This window comes from Numida meleagris, chromosome 1, assembly GCF_002078875.1.
Source record: "Numida meleagris isolate 19003 breed g44 Domestic line chromosome 1, NumMel1.0, whole genome shotgun sequence".
Taxonomy (NCBI): Eukaryota; Metazoa; Chordata; class Aves; order Galliformes; family Numididae; genus Numida; species Numida meleagris.
The window spans coordinates 193,940,250-193,961,161 of NC_034409.1; the positions used below are offsets into that span (position 1 = coordinate 193,940,250).

At 51.5% G+C, this 20,912-nt stretch overlaps 1 protein-coding gene across 1 annotated transcript in view; it reads left to right on the forward strand.

Annotated features, from left to right (window-relative positions):
- CHRDL2 (chordin like 2) overlaps window positions 1–20,421 on the forward strand; it is a 37,649-nt gene extending 17,228 nt beyond the window's left edge. The window contains 10 exon segments of the mRNA XM_021384150.1: window positions 580–692; window positions 1,213–1,306; window positions 2,582–2,724; window positions 5,719–5,812; window positions 7,279–7,334; window positions 8,556–8,724; window positions 9,699–9,893; window positions 12,629–12,811; window positions 17,420–17,512; window positions 19,182–20,421. Of these exon segments, the coding sequence (XP_021239825.1) occupies window positions 580–692; window positions 1,213–1,306; window positions 2,582–2,724; window positions 5,719–5,812; window positions 7,279–7,334; window positions 8,556–8,724; window positions 9,699–9,893; window positions 12,629–12,811; window positions 17,420–17,512; window positions 19,182–19,261 (1,220 nt within the window). The 3' untranslated portion in view covers window positions 19,262–20,421.

The window sequence follows — 20,912 nt, forward strand, 5'->3', positions numbered from 1 at the left end:
CTTTCCTTTCCTTTCCTTTCCTTTCCTTTCCTTTCCTTTCCTTTCCTTTCCTTTCCTTTCCTTTCCTTTCCTTTCCTTTCCTTTCCTTTTCTTCTTCCTCTTCTTCCTCTTCTTTTTAATAGTGAAAATCTCTCCCAAACTAAGACTCTCCTCCCTTCCCCACCACTCACAGTCCATCTGGTTCTCCTGGGGGAAATTCCATCTCATTGCATCAACCCACAAACACCTGTCCACCTTCAAATGAGCATTTCTTCCAACTTGTTTTAGAGGTACAATGCTAATTTGTGCTTCAACAGCACACATTCTGTTCCTTGCCTGCAAAGGCAGTCTGGCATGTACAGTGGAGTTCCCATCTGGTCAGATGGGTCCCAGCCTAAAGAAACACTTTATAGTAAAAAAAAAAAAGGTTTTGATGAATGTCTTCACCTTGGGCTTGGGTGGATGGGGTGTGACCATCAGCTACTCACGGGTGATGGCGTGAAGCCACTGATCCTTCCTTGCTCTGCTCATTGCAGAGGAAGGAGAGCTCTCCTGAGGGCCATTCCTTCTCTCACGTAGCCTCTCCCTTTTGGCTTTCAGGGCCTGATATGTTCTGTGACTTCAATGGCAAGAAATACAGCCCAGGTGAGAGCTGGCACCCCTACCTGGAGCCTCAGGGGCTGATGTACTGCATCCGCTGCAGCTGCTCTGAGGTATGTCCCACGTGCACTGCCATAAGAGGTAGCAACCCGGACATTACCAGCTGGTTCCGGTGTCTAATTTGACAAGATAAGACCCTTTTCATTAGATAAATATGCTTGCTTTTGATAAAGCCCTGTATCCCCTATAGATGTTGGGTTGACCTTGTGAGGGAGCTGTCTCAGCAGCGCTGGTGGGCTGTGGGTGGAGGTGGCTCAAGGCTGTGCTGGGACTGTGAGTGCTCATTGGTGATGATAGAGGAAACCATCAGCTGGCAGTGTGTCTGAGCTGAGGATGGCAAGCCAGGAGCTGGATCGATGAACCTTATGGGTCCCTTCCAACTTGGGATATTCTATGAATCTGTGAAGCCTCGGTTGGCTGAGTTCCACCAGCACCATCTGTCGTGCTAAAGGGGCTATCATGCAACATCCTCTTCCCCTAGAGAAAGTCCAAGAAAGGGGCAGCTTTGGGAAGCTCTCTCTTTCCTTGTGGAGTAAACGTGCAGCTGAAAGGATCACGCTTGTCTCTCCCCAGAATGGCAACACCAGGTGCTATCGGATCCAGTGCCCCACTCTGCAATGCGCCAGCTCCGTCACGGACCCCCAGCAGTGCTGCCCACGGTGTCTTGGTACGGGGCCGTCCCATGGGGAGGGAATGACAGGAGCAAAGGGGAATTTTAGAACAAGAGGTAATGGCCTTAAGTTGCACCAGGAGACGTTCTGTTTGGAGATAAGGAAAAAATTATTCACCGAAAGAGTGGTAAAGCTTTGGCACAGGCTGCCCAGGGATGTGGTGGAGGCACTGTCCCTGGAGGTGTTCAAGAACCGTGGGGATGTGGCACTGAGGGACATGGTCAGTGGGCATGGTGAGGGTGAGTTGGGCTTGGGCTTGGGGATCTCGGAGGTCTTTGCCAACCTTAACAGTTCTGTGATTCTATGACTCCGGGAGTGGGCATGGTGCTGATGGGTTGATGACTGGACTTCATTTGAGAAGGTGAGTCACTCCCTGTGGCCACCATGCCCGTGCTGTGCCAGGGACACACAAGCTCCTTGTACTCTCCTGGGTTTTTCATAGCAAAGAAGCAGGGAAACTGAGGTATAGCTTGGGTCTTGCTCACAGCTGTTTAGGACATAGCTCCATTGCCATCACCTGAGTGCTCAAGGAGCTGCACAGTGATGCTGGATTTGGTCTTACTCTTGAGGTCACGGCAGCAGTGGCAGCTCAGGCTGTCTACATTGCTCTTGCCTCCCCAGAAATGTCACTTTGATGTAAGAGGACCCTTTAACAAATCACTTTCTTCAGTTCCCCCTACCCTGAGAAGCCTTGTAGGGATAAAATATCAGATCACAGATCAGTGACAAGTCAGAAGTCAGCACACGAAGCAGATCATTTGCCCACAAAAAGTGCTGGCTACAGGAAAAATACTTTTTTTTGAAGATTTTGCACAAAATTTTTTATCTTTTTCCTTCCTTGGATGTGCTGATCTCCAACATCATCCAGAGTCAGATGAAAAGGACTGGGTTGTGAGCAAGAGACTGAGCTGTGCATGTCCCTGTTCATGGCAGGGGCGTGGGAACAAATGACCTTCAAATGTCTCTTCCAATTCAAACAATTCTATGATTCTATGCAAATGGCTTCTCCCAAGGGTAATTAGCTAACAGTGAACATTTGTCCAGGTTTAACCTTTGTGATGTGCTCACTGTGGTCAGGGCAGTTCCGTTCTCCAAAACTTTTGGGCACCTAAGTCCCCACAAGCCATGCACTGCCCCGATCACTTCTTCATGACAACTGCGATGTATCAAAGAACCTTGCCCTTTGGGGTTGGGCTGGGGGGAATTCTTTTGATCATCCAAGCTGGCAGGGGCTGGCTTTCACCTCTCTGCTCTCTTATTCCCAATTCCAGAGCCAAATTCCCCTTCTGGTCTCCGGGCACCTGTCAGGTCCTGCCAGTACAATGGGACAACGTACCAGCAAGGCGAGATGTTCACCACCAGTGAGCTCTTCCCCAGCCGCCAGCCCAACCAGTGTGTGCAGTGCAGCTGCTCTGTAAGCCAGCGACGAGCCTGTGGGATGGGAGGGCTTGGGGTCTGCAATTATCCTGCTGGGTCAAAAAGCTCTGCAGGAGCGATCTGAGGAAACCAGTCTGAACATCTGGTCACACCACTTGGTTGATGGAAATCCATGGACCTGTCCTAGGCTAAGGTTCCTTAGGGTGGACAGTGGGCAAAGCTTTGTCCCAGAGGATGGAGGATGGTCTGTACAGCATTCAGCTATCCCACCTTCCCCACTGAGACGTCTCAAGACATCTCAGGTTGAATATTAAGAAAAATTTCTTCTCTGAAGGAGTGGTAATGCACTGACACAAGCTGCCCAGGGAGTTGGTGGGGTCACCATCCCTGGAGGTGTTCCAGAACTGTGGGGATGTGACATTGAGGGACGTGGTTAGTGGTTATGCTGGGGATAGGCTGGGGTTGGGCTTGAGGATCTTAGAGGTCTTTTCCAACCGTAATGACTATATGATTCTATGAATGGGCATGGTGGGGAAGGGTTGACAATTGGACTTGATGATCCTAGTGGTCTTTCTGACCTTAATGATTCCATGATTCTTTGAAAAAGGAGAGCCAGGAGCCTTTCTGCACAAGAATTTGCTGTAAAGTTGATGAGGTTTGCTGCAAAGAGGATCTGGGAGAGCTCATCCTGCCTGTGAGGTTACATGGCCATGAGGTGCCAGCTCTTGGGCCTCAGGAATTACTGGGAGGATGAGCCTGGTGTGGAGGGGAGCTGAGCTCTGGATGTGATTTAGTGACTCCCAACCACTGGTGCTGGAGTGTCATGGTGCCTCTAGGAAGAGCTCCTGCCCTGTGTGCTGGAGTTCATCCTGGAGATGATGGCAGAGAGATTGGGGCATTCACTGTGGAGTTGTCTATCTACCTCCTCTCTACCAACACCAGAGTGATATCCCTCCTCCCTGACCCTCCAGCCATGTCCTAAGATAGGGCTTGCTCCGCTCTGCCCTCTCCTACAGGCTGGAATCCTGCAAAAAATCCATCAAAAAGTGACAAACTTCACTTGGGATGCACAAAGCAGCCTGGCCAGAGGTGATGGTGAAGGTGTGCAGAGCATGGGGCTGCATGAGCCCGGAGATGAGTGTCGGGAGCTGGGTGGAGGGGTTCCTCCTCCTTGAGGAAGGAGGCTTAGAAGTGCTGCTGCTGGACTTGGATACTGCCATCAAAAAGAAGAGGGTGGCACAAGCATGGCTTTCATGAGCTGTCACACAGAGCCCTGGAGGGTGCCAGGCTCCACTGTTCTGTGTTCTGCTTGCAGCAAAGAATTAGGCTAATCTTGTCCAGGAAAGAAAGAGGAGTGAGAGACCCCACCCCACATCACTGCATCATGCCAAGAGCATGCACCTGGTGGCTACTGCCCTGGTGCTGAGTGGCTGGTACATTAGCCTTCATATCTGGCATACCTGTTCTGAGCCTTTGGTGCTTGGTAAGTTTGAAGCCAGGTGGAAAGAGCAAAAGCTCCCACTTAGAAATTATACAGCTTTTGAGGCTGGTTCCTCTCTTACTGACCTCAGTTGGATGCTAGCCCACCTTCTGATGGGGACAAATGCTGGGGAAGGAGCCCTCAATCCAACCCTATGTGCCTGGTTGGCCCTGCTGTCTGACCCCACCATCCCCAGATGTGGGGACACACAGACCTGCTTGTCACTCTTGGAGGCACTGGCTCTCGCTCCAGCTCTGTTTATTGGGCAGCATAATGCCTTGGATACGAAGCAGAAAATAAAAGGATGACCGTGGAGCCCTGCAGTGGTGGGGTCTTGCAGGGCTGTGTCTGATCTCAGCTGTTAGAACAGCTGCGTGAACAGCTGGTGGAAATGGCTTCGAAAAGCATCCTGAGACCAGAGCCCCTGGCTGAAACCCTGCTTTGTATGACGTGTTCTCTCCCACCCAGGGCAGGTCCTCGCTGTGACCTGCTGGTTAAAAGGAGAAGGAAGAGCATGCCCCCGTGGCCAGACCCTGCTCCCTGTAGGTCTGGACCCCATGGATGCTCCTGAAGGCTTTGGTTTGTGACTTCCATGCGATCCACCAGATCTCCTGACTCCTCTCAGTGTCCCCTGCATTGTCTCTTGGCTTTTGGATGGTCGATGCTGCTGTGATTTGGTTTTCCGAGGACATCTTGGTTAACCCCTTGTTTTCCATTGACCAAGAGCTCGGTGATGCCCTGGAGAGCATCGCAGCTTGGAGAAGAGAGCCTTGCTGATGGGGTCTGGCTGCTTCTGGACTGCTGGACATCTTTTTCAATCCTTCTGCAAAGCAGCAAAACCTCATCCCTGCAGCAAAAGTTACAATTCCATTGACCAGTGTAGGACTAGGGTGCATGAACATCAATACTGGCCTTGCCCCATGGTTTTCAGCTTCTCATTGTTTTTCCAAACCACCCACCAAGCCAGTGGAGGAAAGCCCACACCTGATTGTCCATCCATAGCTCCTGGTCCAGTGTCTTTGTGTGCTTGGTTCAGGAGTTACTGAATAACTCAACACAAGGGGAGGGCAGAGCTGCGAGGTGGAGCCAGCTCTGGGTTCAGCACTGAGATTCCCCTTTCCACCTATCTCCTCCAGGTCCTTGTCCTGGGTTGTACTAGGGAGCAGGTTCTCGTGTCAGTCTAAGCTGGTGTTATGCAGAGTTTGCAGATCTGTGGTGGCTCTTCCAGATCTGATAGCACTCATGGTGTCTGAGATCAGAGCACTACCTATCCCTATCCACCCCCTCCACTTGTGAGCATGTGGGTTGGCAATGGGATCCATCCTTACTAGGAGAGGACCACCATGCCATGTCCTGCAGGCCGAAGAGCAGCAAGAGCAGATTTTCAGCATTCAGTCATTGGGTGATTGAGGATACTTGAGATACTGGGGTGCTGATGATTTATGCTGGATCTGCAATTAGAAGTGCTGGCACCCCAACGCTGGGGACACACAGCTCTGTCTGGACATCGGAAATGCTGACAATATATATATTTCTGCTCCTCTCTCCTAGGAAGGCCAGATTTACTGTGGCTTGGTGACCTGCCCAGAGCTGCTGTGCTCCAATCCCCTAAGCGTGCCAGACTCCTGCTGCCAGGTCTGCAAAGGTAAGAGGAGCTGCTCCTGAGCAAAGACTGGGGGCACAGGGTTGCCACTACTTGACAAGAGCTATTTCAAGGAAGTTCAGAAGGGTTTTGGAAATCTGTCTTGTAAATCAGGCCACTTGCTATGTCTAAGTCACACCAGGAAACAAAAGACATGAGTTCCTCTTTTTTCTCCCATGTTTCCTCTCTAGCACGTAGTCGTGTCCAACCTCCCTGCAGCCCATACATTGGCCAGGGCTGAGTTCTTTGTCCCTCCCTTGCTGCATAATGCAAGGGATGTGACCTGCATGGAAGATCAATGTCCTCCAGATCACTTGCCCACTAGGATAGATGTAGTTTTATGGGCCATATATCAAGAGTGGTGCATGCGGCTATATCCCTGGGGAAGTTTCCAGGATAACCAGAGCCTGGACAAGAGTCCTCTTCCACCTCAGTGCAGCATGGCCTTGGCTGAGTTTCACTCTCAAATTGGCTGCTCTTTCCCCTAACTCCCACCTAGGAAGAGGAGGAGAAATCCAGATCCACATCTCTGGATGAGACCAATTCAAGAGTGAATGGGCTGATTCACACTTTGCTAAGTTCACTGCATCGAACGACTCTTTAATCCCAATACCAGAAATATATATAAAGCTGAAATGTGACATCCTGACCGTGGCCACAGAGTGACCTGTGGGTGCCTGCTTGAAACTGTCCCCTCCTGCAATTTGTGCCCCTCTTTGCTAGGTTTTGTGGCATTTGTACTGCTTTGGTGACCTCACCACAAGCAAAGAGATTGCTCCGAACAGAACGTGGATGTTTTGCTCTGGTGCAGCATCCTTTCAGAAGAGCTCAGGTCCTACAGAAAGCCCTAAATGAGCACCAGGCATGTTACAGTGCTTTGCAGCCACTGTACACATTGGGAAAACCAGAGCCTCGTCCAGATCGAGTTGGTTGTGGGACGCCAAGCAAGCAGAATTCGTGGAGCTGTGGGCACCACCAGAGCTACCCTTGCACTTGGAGCATGTCATTGACTCAGCGCTCCATTTGAAATGCCTTTGGGTTTATTTTTAATGCCAGATCATCTCCATCACCTCGTATTTAACCTTTGAGGTGTTTTTATGCCGCCTACTCTCAGCAGTTCACAAGGTCCTGCCTTTCATGGAGCTGAGTTCTTTTTAGCAGTCAGTGGGGTTAAAAGGGGTTTTGGGATGTGACATAGACAAGCAATGCTCCCATTTGCTTCAGGTTTTGGGGTGTGACACTGATAAGCCATGCTCTCGTTTTCTTTGGGTTTTTGGGGTGTAACACAGGCAAGCCACGGTCCCATTTGCTTTGGGTGGTGTGAATCACATCTGCAAAGCTCTGCTCTTCTCAGAGCTCACAGGGGGGCCGGCATCCTGCAGAGAGCTGCTTTCAGTCATCTGGACCCCAGTGAACAAATCCTCATCCATCTCTGCAGCATTTCACTGGACCATGCTTTTTCCTTGCAGATGGCTCCTATGAGAAGTCTGAGGAAGAGGAACCCCTGCAGTTAAACAGAGGTGTTGTACGTGACATTTACGTTTTAAAACTCGGTTTGTTTCTTCTAACACAGCCCCATTAAACATCTCAATGAAAGCTATTTGCCCTTGGCAATAAGCTTTACAAGAAATGACGCATAGCATGAGGGCAGCCATCTCCATGGGCAGTAGAACCACTGACACTTGGTTTGCAATTGAGTTGTGCTTGGGAGCTGGCTTTAGGTGAGGGCTATCAGCATAGGCTGAGCCCTCGAAGCACCAGGTAAGGACTCTTGTACTCTCCTCCAGAGCATCTCTGCTGTCCCTGGAAGAGCAGAAGACCTGTGGGAACTGGAAAGCTTGGGTACTTCTCCTCTTCGCTGGCCAGTGGGTTAAAATGGCTGAAGGAGTTGAATAGAGAAATTCATATGTGACTGACAGTCATATGTGGCCCTTACCCATGGAGTCATGTGGCCCAAATCTCTCTTTGAGAGCTTTTGCTTCAGATGTTGGGTTTTACTCTTCCCCCGAGCTCAAGGGTGTTCTCCTCCCATTTGTACCTCCAGCACTGGAGCTGGCCATGAGCACGCTTTCCCCAGGCTGTTTGTATCAGCAGCCCCAGCAAGGAAAAAGTGACTCCCTGGCTGCCCAGACTTGATTCACGGTGACATTTCGGAGCTGGGCAGCCCATGCCAGCTCTTTGGGAGTAGGTCACTTACAGCTCCTGGCCCTTCCCTTTTCCATACTGCTGGGTGAAACGCCAGCGTCACACCTCCACCACCTATAAAACCTCCAAAATAGACACAAGGGGACCCTTTGTACTGCATGTCTTGTCCCAGCACTTTCCTCTTGGGATGTTCCAGGGATTTCATTCCTGCCAACTGCCAACGCTCCTGCTGCCAGCCAGGTGAGAGGGCAGGATACGGCCCATCCTCACCTCTCTGATCCTGGTTCGGTCATTTGCTCATTTCCCTACCTATTTGGGACCCCAAACACCATGTAAGTATTGTCTTGGGTGTAGGTATTGTGTTGGTGCTGCCCCAATGAGAGAAGGTGACCCACATGCAGCCTACAGAGGACACCAGTGTGGGACACTGGGACTAACTGCTCATCATTCCTTAGACAGTAACAGCACTGAGATGGCTCCTGGCTCATTGCTCATCCCTGCAGTCTCTGAACCTTCCCGTTCTGCGGCTTTTTGCAGCATGGAGTGAGAACAACCAAACCACCTGGGTCTGAGTCCTCTTGTTTTCTCTGACTATTCCCAGAGGCACTCGCAAGACCAGTGCTTGGGGGAAGCGACAGGCAGAAAGCCGCCTGGAGCCACCGCATCCACCATGCTCAGTTCCTCTCTGGAGTTCATCCCCAGGAGCTTCAAACCCAAGGGGGGAGGTGGCACCACCGTGAAGATTGTCTTGAAAGAGAAGCACAAGAAAGGTAAGGGGAAGGACCAGGTGGTCTCTATATCTCCTAAATTGCCTTCTCCAGGACTCTGCGCTCCAGGGAAACTGTTTCAGCAGCAGCTTTCCAACACTGACCCCCCAGCTCTCCCACCCACCCTGCTATCTCAGCCCTGGTGGCCCTGACCCTAGGTTCACAACCCCTTGTCTGTAGGAATCTCCAACTCCAGGACTGGAGGAAGGCCAAACCTTGGGGTGTTTTGGAGACCTGGGACCTGGGAAGGGAGGTGTTCAGCTGAAAGACCCTACATGGTCCTTCCATGGTCTTTCTGCTGCAGGAGGATGGGGGAGGTTCCTCCTTGCACCTACCTTCAGTGTGACGGGTCCATCCTGGTGCCATTGGCTTCCTCCTGGAAGGCAAAGATGGGGAGGAAACTGCATAGAGCCAAAAGGGAGGAGATGGGTCCCTTCTCCTCTTGGGGACTCTTCCAGTACCATGCCTCCACAAGGGCTCTTTCCAGTCTTTGGAGGTGAAGCCCTGGAGCAAATTTCTGGAACCTCCAAAAATTTGCATGTAAAAGTCAGCAGGTGGCACTCTTCACTGTGCTTGGTGCTGGTGGAAGCTGTGGAGGGACCCTGGACTCATAGAAGCCAGGAGACAGGTGAGCTCCTGCCCACAGCTGCCCCATAACCCTACTTGACCCCAGCAGCCTCCGCCTCCTGCAGCCTGGTCCCCATGTCCCATGGCACCTCCTGGTTGGGGTGTCTGCGATGTCCCCATGTCACTCTGCAGGTAGACGTGCTATCAGTAGGTCATGATCCTCAATGCTGCAGGACCATGATTCTCAAGGCTGTAGGGTCGTGCTCCTCAAGGCTGTAGGGTCATGCTCCTCAAGGCTGCAGGGCCACTTGTTTGTGAGATGATGAAACTGTTTGAGCTCCACCAGGCCTTGGATGTATGAAGAGAAGGAGGATTTATTCCCACTGGCATCGCTTTTCTCTCTCCTCCAGCCTGTGTTTACAACGGGAAGACTTATTCCCATGGAGAAGTGTGGCACCCTGTCTTCCGGCTCTATGGGCTCCTGCCCTGCATCCTGTGCACCTGCAGGGACGGTGTCCAGGACTGCCAGAAGATCACATGCCCCAAGGAGTATCCGTGTGACTCTCCAGAAAAAGTAGATGGGAAATGCTGTAAAATATGTCCAGGTATGTGAGATCCTACCTGCTCCTGCAGCTGTCCTCCATTTCCTTCCTCATGCTTTGGTTTAAAGCCCCGGGCATAGAGATGGATAGGGTTTCACCTCACTGAGGGCTTGAATTCATGCCAGGTGAGCTCTGCAGAGCACACACTGATGTAAGTCTGTCTTGGACTGAACCGAGGTGATGAAACCGATCCCAAAATGTTGCGTGTGTCAAGTGGCTGTAGAATGGAGAAGGATGTCCAAAGTGCCACGTGCTAACAGCCTTCAGACAGGTAGGGAGGGGAGAGGGCTCAGTCTGCTCTCCAGCCCTCACTTTGGGCATTTTCCCTTTGGGACAAAAGTTACTGGGTTAAACTGTGGCAGTCTGAAATCAGAAGGACACTCTCTAGGTGCTGTGTCACCCATGGTTTGGGTTGAGCTGGAGTTGAGGTCCTCATCCCTGGAAGAGGAGGGCTGGCCACACAGCCATGGGGATGAGCCAGGTGGAGCAAGGCTGGTCCTGGGGCTGGGACATGGTGAAGAGGACATCTTCTTTTCATTCTTTCTTTTCTTTCTTTTTTTTCAATGGATGTGGGGTCTCTCAGCTGCTTCCTGGTCTTTGAAAATCTGTGTATCCACAACCCCAGTCCTGGTAAAAATGTGGCAGGCATCAGATCTTCTCTGCTTCCAATGGAGAATGTTCTCTAGGTTATACCTCTCCGTATTATCATTCTGTATCAGATGTTCAGATGTTGGAAAACCCACTGCTTCCATAGGGAGGCTAAAGATACCTGAGCCTGGCTGCAGATGTGGCAATTGCTGGGTCATCTTCTCGGATGTATGCCTTAATGTAGAGGTCTCACCAGGAGAACAGGCAAGGGACGTTGTCAGGTTAAGGGATAGAGGCAAAACAGGCTGCACAACAATCTCAGCTGGGATTTTCAAGGTTTTCCCCTGCCAAGCATGGAGGTGCTGGGACAGCCTCCCCTGGGGAGCGAAGGGCAGAATCTCAGCTTGTTTTAATAAGAATTCTGATATGTTTATGAGCAGGATTTATGACATGGTGCCTGGTGGGAATGGGATGTGATGACTGAGCAGATCCTTTCCAGTCTTGCATTCCCATTATAGAAGGTCTCTCTGGTTTAAAGTCTACAACTTTCTCTGCTGGGATCTCTCGTCTGCTCTTCAGACTTCATTTATTTCCAGTTAAACACTCTGACCCAGCCAAAGTGACTTTCCAGTACTCATAGATAGCAATCGCACACACACACACACAATGCTCAGCCAAGTTACATGCTTGTCCTTTGCTTCACTGCACGGCGGTTTCGCCGTCGTCATTTTCCAGGCAGTTTCCATGACTGTCCTCCTCTTGCTCCTCTGTACACTGTAGCTTGGAGGGAAGTGCTGACTGCTTTCTGCTTGCAAAAGGAAAACTGCTGCGATGCACTGGTCGGGAAACAGCCACCATTGGTGCGGGGAGAGCTGGTGGCCAGAAGGGTCCGTCCTCCTCCTCCTCCTCCTTGACTTGCTGGCCACCAAGTGGCTCTGGTGTAAAGCTCTGAGGCTGTTACATACCCGTTGTACAAGAGCATGTGGCTCCTTACTGGGTGTGGATGTGGGGCTGCCGTGAGCAATGCAAAAAGCAGCCTGGCGCAGGTGAAGTCTGAGGGATGGGGGTTCTGCACCCAGACCCCATGGTGACAGGAGTGAGTGAGGGTAGTGGCTTCTGGTTGTCCCCTTGGGTCACGCTGGGGCTGCAAAATTGAACTGCTGAAAAATCCCTGCTTTGCACTCCTTCACCTTGGGATTTCCATTCCCTCTCTACCAATGTGCACAAAGAGTAGCTCAGGACCACCCCAGAAAGCATGGGGAGAGCAGAATCAGGCCTAAAATAACTGTCCTACTAAAATAAACCCCACGCCTCTATTTATAGCCAAACTTTCTTTCGAGTAGTGTAAAAAGCTCCAGCATCCAAAACGACAGGGAGAACAAGGCTAAATTCAGCTGAGCTCCTCTGCGTTCCAAGGACCACAACCAAAGGCAATAAATCTCCTTCCAAAACCATGGGGGATTCTTCATTACTCCAGAAACAACAACAACAACAAAAAATGAGCATCTCTTCTTCACCCGAGGGTGTCGGAGAAGTCACACAGGGTCCTGGCGACGTTGTCCTCATCGCTGTATGCATGGACCAACGCGAAGGAGCTCTGCGTGGGGAGGGGGCTCAGTTTGGGGCTGAGCCCACCCGTGGGGCTGGAATGGGCGCTGTGCCCAGGCAGCACGGCCGCAGTGCTGGCTCCTGTGCTGCGGGCTCATCCCTCTGCTTCGCTGACATTGCTTCTCTGGGATGGAAGAGAGACGGGAAGGCTGGGCTTTGCTGTGTGATGTGGGTGCAAAGGTGGTGGTTAGAGGGGATCCAGGTGGAGAAAATCACCCTGCCCCACCGCTGCTGGTGTAGGGGCTGCTAAAACCAAGGGGAGCCAAAACTGTGGGAGCGAGCAGCTCCACAGACCCTTTATCAGTGTCTCCCTTTACCAACATCTCCCTTTACCAACATCCCCCTTTACCAACATCCCCCTTTATCAATCCCTCCCTTTGCTTCCAGCCTTGATGCACATGCTTTGTGCCTGCTGGGATCCAACCCCAGGTCTGAGCTTTCTCTGAGTGCTGAGATGGCCTCTTCCAACCTCCCAGGAACCTCTTCCGTCCCCTTCGTGTTGCTCTTGCCCTATTTAATAAACTGTTCTTCTCTGTGCCCAGAAACCAGAGTCAAACCCACTGATGAAGTCATCACTGAGCGATGTGGCAAGAACCCCAACCACGTCCTGGTGTACATGTTTGTGCCACCAAGCTCTGAGAACTCCAAGGAGATCCTACGGACAGTCGCAGTCGAGAAGGAGCTCGCAGAAGAGGTGGAAATCTATAACTGGAAGCTGATTAAAGGTGAGTCCCATAACAAAGTCAGCCAGCAATGGAGACCTGCTTGGAATTGTGGTGCTTTCCAATCATAGAATCATTAAGGTTGGAAAAGACCACTGAGATCACCAAGTCCAACCATCAACCCATCACCACCATGCCCACAAAGTCGAAACCTGCTGACAGCAGGCCGGCTTCTCTATTCCCCCCTTTTGCACTCTTTTGCTGCTGTCGCATGCAGACATGGGGTTGGAAACCACTTTTGGTCCCAGTGTATCCAGCAAGAAGCTGTAACACCATCCAGTGGCGTGGCATCTTGGATGGCTGGACTAGGTGTCGATGGTTGGACAATATGATCTTAGAGATCTTTTCCAACCTTAATGATTCTATGATTCTACGTTGGCAAACAAGGCAGAGGCTGTGGGGCTGTTCCTCAAAACCCACTTGCTTTCATGCCAAACACGTATGGAAAACTAAAAACATATATATTGTAGTCACTCTGTATTTTTGCTTTTGCCCTTTCTTTTTCCCGATCCACCTACTGCTGGGAACAAAGCTTGCATTGCTCCATGCAGGGAAGATGAGCTGCCCCAGCCTGTTTTTTGGAAAAGTGGTTTGGGATGTTAGGTTGGTGCCTCCTCCAGCAGAGCACAGTACAGAATCTATCAAACAGCACTGATCTCTTGGTCTCTCACTGTACATCTAGCTGTGCCACACTCTCATAGACCAGGGGAGCTCCTGTCTCCACCCAAGCTGTGTAGTCCTGTGGATTTTTGTATCTTGTTTCTCCTGGGCCTGGGTGCCCAAAACAATATCCCAGTCTTCAGTCTTCACTGGACATACTTGCAAAAACTCATGCCTTGGGCAGTTTAGGTTAGTTGTGCCCTACCTGTGGACACAGCGACCTTCAGAGCATGGAGCTGAGTGTCTTCTGGACACCATTAGACATATATTCTGCTCTCCTGGGTGTGTAGGTGTCTCACCTCACACCCTAAAGTTGTTCTCAGCCCTCTTGGGGCTGTTCCAAGGCTTCTTGAGACTATTGCCCTAGTGGGCAATATTGGTGGTAGGTGGCTGGTTGGACAAGATGATCTGAAAGGTCTTTTCCAGTCTTAAGGATTCCATGATTCTATGGTCTTCCCAGCCACCTCGGGTGGGTGCATGGGTATTAATCAGAGAAAATACCTCCGGAGATGGAGCTGTGGCTGCCACTACGTTCCCACCCACCCCCCTTCGTCCCCCACGTTCCTTCTCTCCCCATCCTCCCCCAGCACAGCGAAGCCTCCTTCACAATGGCACCTTGTAGCTGGAGGACAGCTGAGCTGCACTGTCTGGGCCCCCCCCTTTTCCGCTCCTCGCTGCTTGGCAGAGGTCACCACCCAAACCTTCTTGCCACCTTCTGAGGCCAAAAGCTTCACGTCTGCACGGAGCTCCCAAGCCCTGCCAGCCAAGGACAGGGGAGGCCCTTGTCCCCGAGGCCAACACAGCTCTTTTGCTTGGCAGAGCGAAGTGTTACTATTGGGAAAGAGCATGAGCTCAGTCACATATGGATTCCACCTCTCCATGGTCCATCACTCTACCAACAGAGCAGCGTGTGTGGAGCAAAGAGCCTGCAAGTCACGCCTGGAGCCTGTCCATCTGCCTTTGTATGGGCTTACCATCCTACGTGGCCTCCTCTATTTCTGTGCTGGGATGGTTTCCTCCTCGAGGCACTGAAATAGAAGAGAAACCGACAGCAACACCCAGCCCAAAGCTCTACCCATCTCCCTGGTAGTGCTCCTACATGAGTCACAGTGGGGGCTTCCCTGCAATTTTAGGGGTCTGAATGGTTCAGGAGGTTTGAAATGTGACTTTCTGATGTTTTGGAGAAGCAATTTTTTTGCAGGCAGTGTGGACAACATGGAATGGATGGGATCAGAAAGAGACCAGCATGGTTCAGAGGCTTGTCTTTGCCTCCTGTACTTGGAGGTGCAATGCTCCATGCACCTCTTTCACTCCAGCAGGCTGTGATTAGACAGTGACCCAAAGATCCTTTTTTATCCTGAAAATCTGTGGCTCTGGGGATCCACCCCCACCTGGGTGTACTCTCTTCTGGTGAGCGCTTGGAGATCTCCTGTCATGGAAAATCTATGGTCCATATAATCTCTTCCAGAGCCACAAACCCTTTCTGTAAGGAAAACTATTCCCAACATGGAGCCTCCCTGTAGGGGAGGCTCCTGCCTTTGAATTCTCTCTGCTTTGGGTGTTTGGGGACAGCAGACTCCTTTCCTCTGATGCTTTCGAAGATGCCATCAGCTCCAGCCCGTGTCGTCTCCTCCACCCTTTAATCAGTCTTTCCTAGACATCAGCATTTTCTGGTCCTTTGGTCCTTCCCATAGTTCTGCTCTGGATTCTCTCTGTGCTTTTCTAAAACTGAAGAGCCCAAGACAGAGCACGGGGCTCTGGTTAAAGCTCTTTCCTTTGTGTCATACACACCATACTTGCATCTCCATCCACCCGCTGAGGCATCATAGGTCTCTTGTTAGGATCTCATTTACCATCTTAGAATTGTAGAATTGTAGAATGTCCACAGATGGAAGGGACCCATAAGGATCATCGAGTCCATCTTCTCTGGCTCAGCCACACGTCTACTGGTTGCTTCCAAGCACACGGGTGAGGACATTGCCTGGTGCCACTTTCAGAGACTCACAGAATATCCCGAGTTGGAAGGGACCCGTAAGGGTCACCGAGTCCAGCTCCTGAATATTCCCTTAGAAATAACTGATTTGTCCACGATTTAGCAAAATATGACACCAGTTTCCTGAATGAGATTCATTTCACTCCCCAGTGTGGCACTAGGTGCCACATTTCAGCAGCCACGGTGGATCCCCATGTAGTCAGTGGAGGAATAGCAGCAGTTCATCCCATTCACCCATTTTAAGATGGGCAGAGCCTATCTCTCTCCCCTACATCTCCAAAGTCAGGAAAGGAGAATTGCTGCCTCAGAGATGGTCTGGTTGTTAGCTCATTCCTTGCACTCTGTGGTATTAGAATCTATCTGCTTTTTGCCCTAAGGCAATGCATAAAGCACCGAGAGAGGTGAGAAGAGGCAGCCCCACCGCCTCCTTCCATCTCATCCTCCTAAGCTCAACACACCAGGGTCTGCTGGGCAGGAGCTGCTGGCTGTGAGATGGCATTTCCCAGCCTTCTCCACCCACAATCCTCATTCTTCACCAGCTCCATCCCGTGTTGGCTTTTCCATTACTTACAGACCCGGTTTAGGTGCTCAGGGACATGGGTCAGCGGGCCATATTGGTGGTAGGTGGACGGTTGGACTGGATGATCCAGAGATCTTTCCCAACCTGAATGATTCTATGACTCCACGGGCAGCAAGAGCAGACTATTCTGATCCCCCTGCGAGTGCTGACTCGACATCCGCGTTCCTCCATAGCTCCCCAGCTCCTGGCATGTGTCAGAAATGACCATCCAGAGGCCACACATCTCAGCCAGCTCCCCGGGGGCTCTCGAGTGTAAATTATCCAGGTCGGTCGATTAAACGATGTTTATCTCTCGTGGCTCTTGTTTAAAACAACCTCCTGGTTACTGGTGGGAAGCGCTTCACCACCCCCAGGGCTGCGAGCACGCCCTCCCGCTCCGTTCTAAGTATAGACAGCAGGATTTATGGAACACTTGTGCCTTTCTTGCGTCATTAACGCTTTTATTATCTCCATCCAGCGTCTCCTTTTGTTACTGGTAGGACTCCTTTTCCCGACCCACTTACGGGGCTTATTAATAGCCCAACCCAGCCTCATATTTCTCCCGATGCATTAGACTTCCCGTATTAACTTTCCGCACTCTGCAACATCCCGCTCAGGCGGATCACTCGCCGGTTCCCATCCATCACACGCTCCCCCTATGTGTAACCGCTGCTGGGAAGCAGGAAGGTCTCTTACCCAAACAGAGGGCAGTGACATCAGACATCGGCACGATGTGGGGCACGCGAGAAGGAGCTGGGCGAGACGTGGGGAGGATGTGCCCCGCATAGCTGCCCCCTTCATCACGCTCCCGTATGGGGATGAATATCCTGACCCCTAATCCCACGGAAAGGTCACTTCCGTTGCTAAATGCGTGGTTTTCTCGTGTCAGACATCTGACTCAGGCATCCCCTGAAGGGGACGGTGCTGGCGTGGGCTGAAATATCCATCTGAGGTCGGCCGTGTGTTTCCTGTCCTGGAGAAGTTTCAGGGCTCGGGGGGCAAGGGAATGGAAAAACTTTGGTCCTGGCTGCTTCCAGGGCTGGACTGAGTGGTCTTTACCAACTGTATGATTCTATAAAAAGGAGGCAGCAGGGGATGGGGGGACCCCCGTTGGGTGAGTGGCGTGGGGAGAGCGAGCGAAGAGGAGAGGGATACGGGATCCCATTGATCCCAGCTTTATTCCTGTGAAGGTTTCAGGGAGATCAGAGCTCCTCCAGTGCAGTTTGGAAAAGAGATTTCTCCCAGTCCTACACTGGGCATCTCAACTTCTTGGTGGGTTTTGGTGGACCCCGCAGCCTGTGTCCTTGGGTTTTGCACGTCAGGAGGGGGTGGAGGTGTGCACCAGAGCTGCATTGAGCCCTACAGCCCTACAGCAATGCCCCCGTGCTTCTCTCTGCAGGGATATTTCACTTGATCCAAACCAAGAGGATCAGCAAGCAGGAATTCAAGCAAGAAGCGCAGAACTTCAGGCTGGTCACCAGGACGAACGAAGGTAAAAAGTCCCCTTGCCCACCCCTTCTGCCTGGTCCCACCACCCCGTGCTCTCGGTCAGCAGTCACATTTTCACTTTATGGGATTGCAAAGGGCAGCCAGCTTTCTAAAAGTGGACGTGGGCTTGTGAAATCCAAAGGCGAGATCCCTCCAAAGCCCGTAAAACTGTTTGGTTTTTATATCTGATCCGGCTGGTGTGATGGGGCGGGGAGCAAAATTATGTGAGGGATTTGAAAGAAATAAACTCTGAAATATCTTTAAAAATCATTCTTAATGTTCTTGGATGTGCGTAAATGTTACAGAAAGCAGGAATGCTGGTGCACATGCCGAGAGAGCCTGTGCAGAATGGAAGTGCCGTGCTGTTCCCCACTGGCTGCCTCTTTGCCTGGATTGTGTTAGGGTTTAATGGGTCGGGCTGGGGTTGAGCCCATTCCCATGTTGTTCAGCACCCATGGGTCAGGGAATTAGCTGCCCATTACGAACCACTTCACCCAGTGATGGTGTGGGTGGAGGCTGGTTTTCACCTCCAGCCCCACTTGAGTCAGCACCTCTTGGCCAAGCACTGTGGGATTTTCAAGTCCCTGCTCCCAGGTTGGGCTCCCCACTGGAACGGGGTCTGCCTCTCATTGGGATTGTGGGGAGGTCAACCAGCCATAGAGGATGCAAAGAAGGGTCTGAGCTTCCTCCAGCATCTCGGTGGGGTGCATGGCAATGCTGTCTTCAGGGGAAAAAGGGGAGGGGTTGGGGGGATCAGTGCCTGTGTTTGGGGTGGTGCTTTTGATTTGCAGAGAGTGTTTTGCCAGGGAGACCCTAGAAATGTAATTGATGGGGCTGTTAATTGCTTTGTGGGAGGTTTGTGGAGCCCTGCTTGAGAGTAGAATTGTAGCTGGAGCAAGGAGGGGATAGGAAATAGGGGATGGGGGACAGGGGATGAGGGAAAGAAGGTGGAGGAAGGAGGGTGAGATTTAGAGGATAGAGGATAGGGATAGGGAATAGTGGATGGGGGATGGAGGATGGGGGAAAAGGATAAGGGATGGAGGATCATCGAATCATAGAACATCTTGGGTTGGAAGGGACCTTAAAGACTGTCCAGTTCCAACTCTAGGATAAAGGAAAGGGAATGGGGAAAGAAGATAAGGAATAGGGATAGGGCATGGAGAGAGAGGATGGGAGTAGAGTGTGGAAACAGGGAATGAGGGTGAGGAAGAGCAGATAAGGGAGAGGGGATGGGGGGAAAAGGAAGATGTTAGGGAATTGGGAGCAGAGGATAGAGGATGGGGATGGTTGATAAGGGATAGAAGTTAAGGGATAAGGAGTAGTGGATAGGGGATGGAGGATAGAGGGTAGAAGGTAGAGGATGGGGATAGAGGATAAGGGATAGGGAATAGTGGTTATGGGCTAAGGGTTAGAGGATAGCTATCATCCCTGGCTGCGGCATGAGCCATCCCCTGGCGCTCCAGTGGGAGACACCAAAACCCTTCAGCATCTCTCAGCCTCAGACCCATTCTAGCTGTGAGCTGGCAAAGCCCAGGAGCAGCTCACAGGGCTGCTGATGGGCTGCCCCAGCAGGGGCTCCAAGTGCAGTGGGTGCAATGCAGGGGGCATATGGGCTTTCCTGATCCCAGTTACTGAGGGTGAGTGCTAATGAGTGTTCATCTCTGCTCACCCAGGTCACTGGAACATCTTCCAAGCCCAGACGTCAGAGCCGAGGATGACAGAGAGTCCAGAGAAAGAAACAAAGAACTTGTAAAAAAAAAAATAATAATAATAATAAATAACTTTAACCTAGCTATTGATTTATCTACACCCACACCCACATACACACCTACACATATATACGAAAAAAAAAAAAAGTTGCATTATTCAATAGACTGGCACAGCAATAAGAGATACACTAGTGTAAAGGGCAGCAGCTCCAGCAGATGAACCAAACCCGACCGCAACGTGACGTCCCTCGGAGTGCTCCGTGGGACTGGAGGAGCCCATCGTGTCCCCTGCTGCTGAAGGAGCCGGGTGGGCAGAGGAGGAGGAGTGCATTGAGAAGAGAGGAGGCATTTCTGGGAGCACATGGAGCCAGCGACCGAACAGGATGGGACCTTGCTTCGGAGCAGTGCTGGCATTGTGATGACCTGCAAGGAGAGAAGACGGATCCCTGCCTCCTTTCTTGGAGGCCCTGTGATCTGCAAATGTTTTTTTTGGCCAAATACCCCCCAAAGAGTGTTGAAAAATCTTGGGTCTTTCCTCCTGTTTCACAGTGTCATAGAAGGGTTGGAATGGAGCCTTAAAGGCCGTCTGGTCCAAATCCCCTGCAATGAGCAGGGGCACCCACAGCTCCTTCGGGTGCTCTGTTCGGGCTGTTTCCTTTCTTTGCAGGTCACTCGGTGATGTTCTTTTTGGAGGACCCACCTGCTGACACCGTTGCGGGGGGAGCCAGGATCATGGGGTGGTGGCACAAATTGAGGTCCAACAGCCCCAACACTGCTTCTCATGGTGTGGGGGTGGGGGAGGTGCCATCCAATCACTGCTACCACCTCTTTCTATCCCCTGTCCCCCCTGCAAGAATGTAACCTCCAGCACTCGCCGCTCGCTGGCTCCGAGACTCCAAACACTGCACTAACGAAGCGTGTCATTATGCTCTATATTTATCTATATCCTACAGACTATCTTCTGGGCTGTATTCACAGGAGGAGCATCTCCCAAAGGGCAAACAGGGCCATTCCTGCAGCGCGGAGAGGAGGGCGTGCAGCAGCACCGCTCTCCCCCAGACTGGAAATAGCTTTGGGGGACTTTCAGGTCGTTTGGGTACACGTATTTATCCCCAGTTTCTTGTTTTATTCTGTTTTGATAAATCTATTTATTTGGAGATCCGGATCTGTCGGATAAATCTGATTAAAGCGCCTTTTTGATTCACCCTCCCGTGCCGGCTCTCCTTTCCGCATCCATTTTGGCAAGAGGGGTGCACAGGGTACCCCAATCTCTTATGGGGTAGTTCCCCTCTCACTGGGGCAGAGCAGGGCTTGGGGGTGATGCTTTGCCCACGTGGATGTGGGGAGCATCTACACAGACCCCTTACCCAGCAGGGATCTGCAGAGCCTTGCCCACCTCCAGGGCATCCCCCTGCCCTAGTGCAGCCCTAAGCCTGATTCCAGATGGGCTGCAGGTGGTTTGGGGCTGAAAACCAAGCCCAGGGCTGGCAGCAGAGATCAGCTGAAGGCTGGGGGCAAATTTGGGCCAGGAAATGGGAGGCTCTGGCATGCTGGACTGCTGCCTAAGAAAGCTGCTAAGTGAATGCAGGTGCTGCTCTTGGAGAGACGACTGCTCACGTGGGGCTGTAAAAGGCCCAGTGTGAGCAGCTCCTACCTTGGGATGTTGATGCCTTCTTATTTGCTCCTCACTGTGCT